This window comes from Erithacus rubecula (assembly GCF_903797595.1).
Source record: "Erithacus rubecula genome assembly, chromosome: 3".
Classification (NCBI taxonomy): Eukaryota; Metazoa; Chordata; class Aves; order Passeriformes; family Muscicapidae; genus Erithacus; species Erithacus rubecula.
The window spans coordinates 56725177-56736499 of record NC_136689.1 but is presented as its reverse complement, the minus strand read 5'-3'; the positions used below and the strand labels follow the sequence as shown (position 1 = coordinate 56736499).

The 11323-nt window shown below is 46.2% G+C and overlaps 1 protein-coding gene across 3 annotated transcripts in view; it reads right to left on the bottom strand.

Annotated features, from left to right (window-relative positions):
- Window positions 1-2899: 2899 nt before the first annotated feature.
- Window positions 2900-11323, bottom strand: part of SLC66A2 (solute carrier family 66 member 2) — a 62052-nt gene continuing 53628 nt past the window's right edge. For 2 of the 3 annotated variants that reach the window (XM_079302426.1, XM_079302427.1), the window contains one exon: window positions 2900-5673. In XM_079302426.1, the coding sequence (XP_079158552.1) occupies window positions 5466-5673 (208 nt within the window). In that variant the 3' untranslated portion in view covers window positions 2900-5465. The remainder of the gene's footprint in view (window positions 5674-11323) is intronic. The other variant, XM_079302428.1, reaches the window with a different exon arrangement.

Below are 11323 nucleotides of genomic sequence, written 5' to 3'. Positions count from 1 at the left end.
GCCACATTGGAGTGGATATCCTTGCAGAATGAAGAGTTTCACACTTGCAGTGCTAGCAAATAACCATGAATCAAAGCAGCTTTTGGCCTTGCAGCATGAAAAAAACAGTGCTGGGACAGCAAACTGCAGCTCAGCAGCTGTGTAGAAAAACAGACTGATGACACCATATTATTGCTGTTCTCCATCAAGTTGCTATTGTCCTACAATAGTGAGTTCTTTGTATTTTTCAAAAGGCACATAATTAATTCCAGCACACGCAGAGTTTTAATAAAGTGACAAAACCCACTCATTTTGTCTCCTAGTCAAAGCCTGGCTTTTAATAAAGTTTCATTTCATCTATTTAGATGACAGATGAGGAAACAAATATAAACCAGGAACCTTTTAAACAAATTATTTTTGGAAGCTGTATAAAGTTGTGATGCACACATTGCCAGACATAAAAGACACTCAGAGGAGAACGAATTTCACCCAGGGCAGCTGTTGTTATGAGTGATGCTTGCTGCTTTTGATCAGCTGCTGGAGAATGTTGATTTTGTTGTGTATGGTATTTGGGGTTTTTTTGTGCAGCACACAGATGATTTTAAGGCCATCTATCTCCAACTGTAATAAATGCCACACTGCTGTCTGCAGGCACATCAGTGCCAGCAGGTAGTTATGCCTGTTTCTTTGAACAACTAAGTGCTTCACGACTGTAGCACATCAGTTTTGCCTCAAGGAAAAAGAAAAAAAGAAAAGGAAAAAAATACTCCTCTCTCTCATATGGGATAAAGACTCGAAACGTGAGCTAAGCCACCTCTTTTCCATGTCCACCTTGGTGGAAGCATGCATGGATCCTACAAATTTTGGCAGCTGGCAACACTAGTCATGAAGACCCTAACTTAGGAGAGTTTAAGGATGTGTTAACTGGTAAAGGGGTAGAGAAGCGAATGGCACAAAGTCAAACACAACTTCAGCTCATACAGAGCACGTGCACAGCCACTTTCTCCTGCACAGCAGTTAAAGAGTAATACAAAGAAAAATGTGCAGCAGGTGTCACCTCCTCAGCTGTAAGCTGGACAGAGGCTGCTGTCTCACACTGCTGAGGCCAGAACAGGCTATGGCAGCCTCACAGCAGATGCCTCAGGGGGCAAAGCATCCTTGGCCTTCCCCCTGGCACCTACAAGCCACAGCCTTAGAGGACTGTGAAGCCTTGGTGTGGAAGAGGACACAGGCACATGGAAGGGCTGATGGATAGAGAAATCCAGGGTGGTGCTGCTGGCCCATCTGCAGCTGAGCAAAGCCCCTCAGTCCCCCAGCTAGCACCTACCAGAGCCAAGTGCATGTAAGCACAGAAAGGGAGGAGCAGGAGGGGGGTCTGAAATGCTGTGTTTGCTGTCAGTGCATTCTAGATGCTGACATTCATCCACTTGGGACTGGCTGCTTTACAAGGCTGTTTACAGGAAGACCTGCCCCCGCCCCAGGGTGAACATCACATTATGTTCTAGTCCCCATCTTTTATTTACTGCTGTTGGCACAGGTATCCAGGCAGTGTTTATTTATTGGCACACTGTTGACTTACATATTGATGTCTTCTTTCTTACAGAAAGCCTCCAACAAAGCTACAGTTGTCAGTCAGGTCCTTGAAGCCTGCTTGGCTCTCAAGCCTAAGGATCACAATCAGATTTAACAAACAGAACCTGTGGGCCAGTTTTTACTTAATACCCAGTACCAAATGTGAGCTTTATTTTATGTCTTAAAATGTTTTTAATTGCACCTAAAGGCATGTATCTCAAACATCTAACCATGACACTTCTGCCCCCATGGAGCCACAGTGCAGACCACTGCCTGCCATGCACATCAGAGGGAGAGGCCTGGGGCAGGGCTGGGCTGCTGCCCTGGCTGCTGCAGCATCCAGAGGTTTGGGTTCCCCACTGCTGCCTTTGGGGCCAGCCCCACCATTGGCTTCCTTCCCCACAGTGAATGCCAAAGCAGTAGCCAGTGACACCAACACTGTCTGGGAGAGAAGGTGCAGCACTGCAAGTGCTGAGCAGGCTTGGCTGCTCTGAGAACTGCTTGGCTCTCCCCTGCCAGCAGACTGCAACAGAGCAGGCAGGATTTACTCCCCACCCTCACATTCCTCCTCCTTTCCTGCCCATTTTGCTGATTTACCTACCTTTACCTTCATGTTTTGGTTTTCTCTCCTTCCCTTCAGGAGTATCACCCTTCAGCCCCTTATTTGACCAAGCTCAGTCTCCCCATGTCTCTTCCTGCCCCTCCCAGCCCTCTCTCCTGCCCAACTCCCCTTCTGCAGCTCCTGCAGACACTGCACACAGCAATAGCAAACCACCTCTCCATGCCAGAGCAGCCCAACACCCTGGATCAGCAGCCTGGCAGGATCCAGGAGGTGCACAGTGGCTGCAGGGCTGCTCCTGACAGTCCTGGCTTGTTTTCCCATCCAGAATGAACAGGGAGGATGGCCAAGACTTCTCGTGGGGCAGCAGCTGGCCAAGAGATGACAGACTCAGTGTCCTCATCTTCTGTGTAGAGGCTGCCAAGAGTACATCCCTCATCTGTGTCCCATCTTCAAACTCAGTCTGCAGTCTGCATGACACAGAATTCTTTTAAAGCAACATAATAATCTGTTAGTAATTTGGCTTTTACTGTGAGCACTGCAAACACAAGTTATGTGGTCTCAATGGCTACAATGACCCTGGTATGTATGGAAGAGCAGGGGACAGAAATCCAGAATACCTACTGTGCATCATGACTTCAGGACAATTTATGCCTTGTGCTTACTCACTCATCAGAAGGAAAAACCATGCTAGTTACTCATATTCAACAACACTCCTGACAAGATGATTTATAGTAAGAGCTAAGAGCAATGCATTTTGTACCTGAACAAAACAAAGCCACACTGCAATTTATATATAATAGGTAATTTTTATTAAAAAAAACATTGCAACTGACAGAAAAAATAAAGTCCATGAAATGTGCCATACATTCAAAGAGATGGATTTAAAGTAAGCAATTTCTTATTCTCTGAGGTGATCATTGAAACAGATACTTCCTGACAATTTGAGAACAAAACAAAAGTTCTGTAACACTTTGTCCCTAAAGTACCTTGCAAGAAGTTCTAGAGTTCCTGGCCAAGAATCCTACTTGCTAAATGCCACACAGAGAAGATGACTTGGACATGGTTTCACTGGCTTCTCTTCCAGCATGTGCTGCTCTGGTGTAAATGAGACTGGTCTGCAGAGCTCACTGGTTTAGGTACTGATGACAGACTCAAGAATCCACCCAATGAAGAATCCCAAAAGGAAAGAAACCAGAAATTGTTTTATCCTCAGTAATATCTGTAGTTCAAAGCCAAAGAGGTGGCCAAAAGTGTGCACTCCCAGGTGAAGCTATAACATACAAAAGTATGTTTCTTACGAACCATTAATTTCTTACATCACTGTTTTGCAGAATATTAGAAAAAGACCACCAAATACAAAAATCTTACCATTACAAGTTATTAAAAAAACCCCTTCAGACCATTAAAACACACAAGAAAGTGTTTGTTTTCAAACAGTAGAAATACAATCCTCATTAAAGCAGCATACCAGAGAAGCCAGTTGTTAAGTTTTTCAATTAAAAAAGACAAGAGCCCAGATGTGCTTGTAACACAACCAGAACACTGGAGAAAAGAGAGGAACAAAACATTCATAGTCTGCCATGCTGAGTACATTGTCTTTGTAAGGTCACTTCAGGCTAGAAGGGTATGGTATCAAACACAGAGTGTGGAGTCAGTGCCTGGGCACAGTGTGATTGCCCTCCACTGGACAGTTTGCCACCAATGAAGACACTCAGACTCAAATCGTGAGTTTCCCACAGAAAGCATGGTAGGGGAAGTATCTGATTTACACACTGAAGTTATCAAACCTCAGACTTGCTGCCACTGCTAAGAAAACAAGCTCTTGGGCTATTCTTACAGAAAAAAATATCCTGAAAAATCTGTCCAACACCTTGGCTGTGGTCAGACGGGACTCACCCAGCAGAGGGAGGAAGCCCCATGATGGAAGCAGCACAGGCAGAGCTGTTCCTGGGACCAAGAGCTTTGCCACAGCCTCCTCACATCACCTGGGGCAGTTCCATGACAGCAGTGTCACAACAGGGGCCCAGAGGCTTGGTCACAGCCCCATGGAGTCCACACCAGCAGCAGCTGCACAGCACAGACAGAGCACGGTGACCAGTGCTGGCTAACAACCTTTACAGACAACATCTACATACACTCTGCTCTTTCAGCTTTCTCAGCCCCTCTCAGTACAGGCTGCTGATTCTTCTAAAAGAGAAGAATCTCTTCTTTAAGAGCCTAAAAGTTCACAACAATGAAAGGAAAACACAGACTCCTTCCTTGTTGGGCCAATGCAGGAAACAACCCAAAACATAACCTGGTTCTTGTTTGGCATTGAACAACATGAATAATCTCAGCCTCAACAAATCAAACTGTCCTACTGGTCCTACTCCAGGGGATACAGCTTTTTCTGTCTCAAACTTTTTCATTTCTGAGCCAATAAAATCAGACCTGCTTCTACCATTGTGGCTCAGTCACCATCTAGAAATACTTGCCTGGCAATACTGGCAGCACCCATCTGCTGGCCCCTTGGTTTGGGAAAGACACCACACCCTACAGCACAGCTCTGTCCATGCACTGCAGGGGCAGTGCTGCCCCCCAAGTGCAGGGCAGGCTATTCCCACAGTCCATAGCTTCAAAGCACAACTACCTAAGCTCCCTGCAGTCTCCTGCTGCCTCCTCCTTTTGCCTGGATGCTTGACTGGCTGTGCCAGCTCTCAAAGTGACTCCAGCACATCAGACTCCCTCCATTATCTCTCCTCCATGTGTCCTCCTGCAGCAAGGATGAACCTGCTCCCTCTTTAGCTTTACACCCTCTGTGGCCAGCTCATTTCTGGCTGCTCACACCTTTTTGCAGGGCCTCTCACCTTCTCTCACCACCCACCCTTGTAGAGAAAAGAGAAAGCTCCTGGATTTGCTCTTCAATACTTCTTCCTCCATCATGGAGATACTGAACGCTAGTATATGCCACAAACTTCCCACCAATATACACACTTTATATTTTATAAATAGGTAGAAGTTTCAGACAAAATATCCTATAATTTCTGTGGTGTAACATTTTTAAATAGCATTAAAAACACAAACCATCCAGCCCTTGTGATTAAATATACAAACATTTGTGAATTAATAAGGCTCATAGGTACATATGCAAAAATAAAGTGCCCCTCCCCCCACCAAGAAACAGTTCTGTACAGCTAAGTCTGAAAACAGAGCAAGTTATTTAACACAGAACATCCCCAGCTGGACATGCAGCCGTATTTTCCATCCTCGTTCTCATTTCTGCTTTCAACTTGGCAACACAGGAGTATTTACAAGTGGAAGAAGAGATGCCATGGCTGACTCTGCTGCCCTGCAACCTGCCCAGCCAAGTTTCTCACAGGGCCTTGGTGCTGGCTGGGTGTGCAGTGTGGGACACGGGCTTCTGAGGGTAGTGGCTGTACAAGTAAACCTGCAACAGGATGGCAATGTCCACAAATACCTGCAGGAGTCCACAGATGGAGAACTGGAAAGGGGCCTGATTCAGGATGAAGTAAACAGTCTTGAACGTGTCCCCACTGGTCCACATCAGCACCATCTTGATGCTAAAAGACAGAAGAAAGGGAAGAGTGCTTGCTGAGAACCTGGCTTTGGATTAGAGCTGCTGTGCTAGAGGGTCCCACCTACTGCAGCCAGGATTTATACCCAGCAGTGGGCTGGGACTGCCCTTGACAGGGGCAGGCAGCGTGCCTAGCCCAGACAGCAGCACTGCACTTGGAAGGGAGGATCAAATTCTCTGCTCCACACACTGCAGCACTCTTATCTCAGCAATTACAGCTCTCAACACCTGTGGCTATGAAGGTATCCAACATTTTAAAATATCCAGCTAAGACATTTGACTCAGTGGTGCTCTGTAAACATGACTACCACATGCTGACAGCATTGACCATAAACCAGAGTAAAACAGTGCATAGAAGAGAACAGCTATTCATCCCAGCAGTTACTCCTTGTGTGTGCCATTCTGTGCTCATGCAGGGTAAAGCAACACAGATTGCTCTCTCATGCATGCACATTTTTAGCATCTGCTGAAACAAATAAAACAGATAGAAGAAACCCCTCCTTACTGCAGAAAATGTATAACCAAAAAAGCAGACAGACATATTGTCCAGTAATACAGAAAGAGGAGAAATTACATGCCTGCAGCTGTTACTGGAAGGATGAACAGCACTGGGGATTTTATCAAGGACACAGATCAAGAGCAATGCTCAGAGTTCCTTTCAATAATCAAACTTGCTTTCATCTTGCTCTTCTGCTGAGCATTCCCTGTCCTGCAGCTCCTGCTTCCCCACATCAGGAGAAACTCTGGGGAATAGAAGCAAGTTTTTCAAACTGACCAAATTATTTTCAGTGTCCTCTACAAAATATGAACAACCAAACCTGGAAGCAGTTTCTGAGCTCCATGCACTTTATCAGGAGAGCTTTTTAAGCAGCTGGATAAGCAGCAGTGGACAAAAGCTTTGTAGTTCACAGTATGAGCATTGCACATGATTTGTCATAATTACAAGCAATTTACGTTTTGCCAGCACGGACTCCAATTCATCACACACAGCCAGGCCCATGCAGCAGGGCATTTGCTGACTTAATGTGCATTTTTCAAACACTCAGGCAGGAGCTCACAGGGTTTGTGTTTTGGGCACAAGAGCACAATGCCATTGCAAGCCAAATGCTGCAGCCCATTCTTTCCCCACATGGGAAGGGTGGCCAAGAGCATCAGTCTGTGCAGTCCCATCACACTATGGAAACAGGAGCCTTCTGTAACTCTGGTCATGTGGCCCAGAGCACAAAACATGTCTACAATCAGGACCTTCCACAGAATCTCCATGGAATTGCAAGCAAGGATATGGGGTTGAGTGAGCAGTCATTCCCCACCCATTCTAAAAATGTAAATAAATAATCAGAGAAAGAAAACAACTGCTGAACTCTACACATCATTTGTGTTTGGTGCAAACAGCCTGCACCACCTGCCCTGTGCATGTTCCCAGTCACACCAAGTCACCTTATATCACACTAACAGGATGTTTGTAGATGCAGGTGGTGGTCAGAATTGGCTGAGATTTTAATTAGAAGGGCAATGAACTCTGAGGGTAATAAAACTGGCACCTTGCTTGCTGGTAGACAATATTTCTCCTCCTTTGATTTTAATGTATTAGTGTTTGCTGGGCAACTTAATTGTGAATCTGTCCTGGCATGGCTAAGGCACCCTCACTAAAAGCACGTGCTCAACCAGGCCAATCAAACCAACTGCTCACTCTTGACAGAAGAGCAATTCAGGGATACCATGAGATAGCTGAATAGGAATTTAGCAAATATCCCTAATACAAAGGATATTTGCCACTCCTTCTCAATGGAGAAAGCCAGCTGATTGTTAAAGTGACCTTACAGTGCACTGCAGTTGTGGAGGAGAAAATACAGAGTCAGAAGATGTACAGCCTACAGAAGAGTTAACGCCCTCAAAGAAAGAATAAACAATCACTGAGGGAAAAGTTAAGGACACCTGCAGTTCAGCAGCACCACAGGAGCCAAGCACACCTCTAGCTGTGTCACATACTGTGCCAAGTTTGCCAAAGCAAGTCTGTGTTTTGCTAGGAAGCCACCTGTGAACTCAACAGTCTGCAACACCGGCTGGAAAACTTGTTGCATGTTCTGACAGCCTCTGCATGTTCCAGAGCCTGCACTTCAGCTCATACATCTGACACTCTAGGACATCATCATCATCATCATCATCATGCCTGGAGTTCTCACTAGGACATGGCAATGCTCCACACACACAAAAATCTTAACTTGTCTTTGACAAAAATGATCTTAAAAAATGCTACAGGCCATTTAAAGAGCTAATGCCCCTGGTCTGTCTGTGTACCAAAAAATCCTTCCCTGTCCAGTAGCTTGGACAAAGCACCAGAGAAAATCTGCACATCACCAAGGTACAACAAAAATAAAATACAGAAAACACTTGACATCCCACAACGCTCAGTCCTGCAGCTGCACCAAGGTTCTCAGGCTGATGCAAAGTAGTGACTGTGGGAGTGCTGGCTGCCCTCCCAGAGGAGAGGCTGGGACTGGACAAAAGGAGCACATCCAGCAGAGACCAAAAGGTGCATGGGGTAATCACAAGGAGCTTAGCAAGGAAATGGGACAGAGTCATGCAAGAGGTGAGAAAAGGCAATGAAGGACCACAAAGGAAAGCAAAGGAGACAGCAAAAAAGTTGGTCAGATAAGAAAAGGATAGAAAAAAGAGACTGGAACAGGACAGGAAATGACAGGAATGGAAGAGAACTGGAAACTTGGTGGTACACAAGTCCTTGAAAATGACCAGCAGACAGTTTGTGTGGCAAGATTTTGGTACCAGGGCCCAGGGAGGCAGCTACAAAGTGACTTGTGTAAGAAACTGCCAGAAGCTTCCACTAAGAGAGCCAATGCCAGCTGGACCTGCCACTGGTAAAGGCTGAGCCCAACAATGACAGTGGTAGCACCTCTGGGATAACATATTTAAGAAGGGGGGAAAATCTGCTGCACTACACAGCAGCCAGGTGAGAGAAGTGAGAACATGTGAGTGGAACAGCCCTGCAGACACCAAGGTCAGTGAGAAGGAGGCACTGGTACAGAAATTGCCCTCCAACCCACAGTGAAGCAGCTGTGTCCCTGCAGCCCATGGAGGTCCATGGAGGAGCAGAGATCCTCCTGCAGTATGTGAAGGAACCCACCCTGGAGCAGGTGGTGCCCAAAGGAGGTTGTGACCCCATGGGAAGCCTGTCCTGGAGCAGGTCCCTGGCAGAACCTGTGGGTCCATGGAGAGTGCAGCCCAAAGCAGCAAAGCTGGAGCAGTTTTCTGTCAGGACTTGTGAGCTCTGGGAGGACCCAGGATGGAGCAATCCACTCCTGAAGGACTGCACACCATAGAAAGGACACATGGGGACCCACACTGGAGCAGTTCATGAGGAACTGCATACCATGGGAAGGACTCACATTGAAGAAGTTCAGGAAGCACTGTCTCCTTGGGAGGAACCCCAAATGGAGTAGGGAAAGAGCATGAAAAGGACAGAGCAGCAAAAACAACATGTGATTAACTGACTGCAACCTCCATTCCCTGTCCTTCTGTGCCATTTGTGGGGAGAATATAGAGAAGATAAAATAAAATTGAGCTGGGGATAGAAGGGAAAGGTCTGGGGAAGCTGTTTTAAGATTTGGGTTTATTTCTCATTATTGTACTCTGGTTTTGATTGGCAATAAATTAAATTAATTTCCTTCAGTGGAGTCTGTTTTGCCTGTGATGGCAACTGGAGAGTGATCTCCCTGTCCTTATCTCGACTTATGAGCCTTTTATTGTATTCTTCTCTCCCCCTGTCCAGCTGAGGAGCAGGAGCAGTATGAGTGATGTGGTGAGCACCTGGCATTAGCCAACACCAATCCACCATGAGGGTAAAGCTAGGGAATGAGCAAAGAGGTGTGTGCTGGCCCAGGACCCCATCTCACCACTCCAAGCTCCCCAGAGTGCCCTCAGCACCCTCTCCAAGTTAGCATGTGTCTCACTCCTCCAGTGCCACTCCAGGGAGGGAAAAAGCTGCAACTGGCTTCTCAACTTTACCCAGTCACCTGGGGAAATGAGGTAATTCTTATATTTGTCCTTACTTTTGGGGTAGACAAGAAAGACACCATTCTAGCTTGGGCAGATAGCTGCCCCTTACCTGCCCTGGTGGAAGAAAAAGCAGTGTCTGTGAAAAAGGGAGCATTTTATTGCCCAAAAGAAATGGAAATTTTCAATTGGTTGTGGAGAATAAAGAACAAAAAGGGGAAAGCACACTTAAGCCCTTGCTCCACTGCTCTATTGTAAACCTGTATTTGCTGAGAATCATTAGCTTGGAAAAGACCTCCAAGATCACAGAGTTCAACCATTAGCCTAAACTCAGCCACCCATGCCAAGTCCACCTCTAAACCACCATAAATGGTGCATGTGCACATCTTTTCAATATCTCCATATTCAGGTGGATGTCAACCAGCACCCCCAGGTGAGGGTTCTGCTGCAGACCTCTCCAGCCACTCTTTCCCAAGCCTGTAGCTGGGGATTGTTGAACCCAAGTGCAGGACCCAGCATTTGGTCTTGGTGATGCTCACACAACCAACCTCAGCCCTGGATCTGCACCTTTGCCATGTGCCAGTCATGGGCTGGTAGATCACAGACTCTGGTGCAGCAGAGTCTGATCCTTGGCTTCACAGTGCAAGAGATCATGCTGCACTGCTAATGCAGAGGAGGCCTTGCTACAATAGGCAGTCAGGGCTCACCATCTACACTGCCTGAGACTGGAGAATATGGCACAAAGAGGCTGTGTGCAGCAAAAATTTCCCAGACTATCTCACAAAGACCAACTTCACACTCCATCTTCCTGCTATGTGCAAAGTCACACAAGGCAAGCTGTTCTGTGCAGCACTGGCTACAAAGCAAAGCAGGTCTTAGGAGTAAATATTTCTTTCCCCAAAATAGCCCAGAGCTAAGCTGGGGAGATGCAGAAGGCAGGAAATGCTCACCTTGTTGATATGGAGGATATGCTCTAGGAGGACAGCACAACTGCTCCTAGCCAAAAGAGCAAGCAGATTAGGGGTGAGCAGTGCCAGAGAGCAACCTGGGGATGCAGAAATAAACAAATGGCAGCATTTGTCTGTGTGACAACAGAGATGCCAACCAGAGAGGCAGGAACAGCATTCAAGTAGCTGGTATTGCCAGAGGCTGAGGCAGACTTGTGGTAAAAATAGCTCTTCCCAGTAATGTACATCAGCACCAGTATCCAATGACAACAAACCTCCTAAAAAGCAAGCACCTTCCTCACAGCTGAGGAGCTGTTAATGTAGTAACAGAGCCAAGTCTGCATAAATTGCAAATGACCACAAAGAGGAAAAGCTGGTATTTTTTCAACTGTTTTCAAAATCTGAAAGAGCACTTACTTATTCTGCTGCTGGAATTAATTCTCAGAGATACACCAGCCCTTCAGATCAGACACCAGACTAGGGGTGGGTTGCTAAATGATGGCTTTCAATATGGTAATATGAAAATGCCCTACAGTGCTGTTGTTCTCTATCACTAATAGCAGATTTCATAAGCAAGCTGTACCCCTCTTCATTTGCTAAATAAATAAATTACATGCTGGAAAACAACAATCACTTTTCTCATGGAATAACTTGCTTCATTCAGGTTCCCTGTATGTT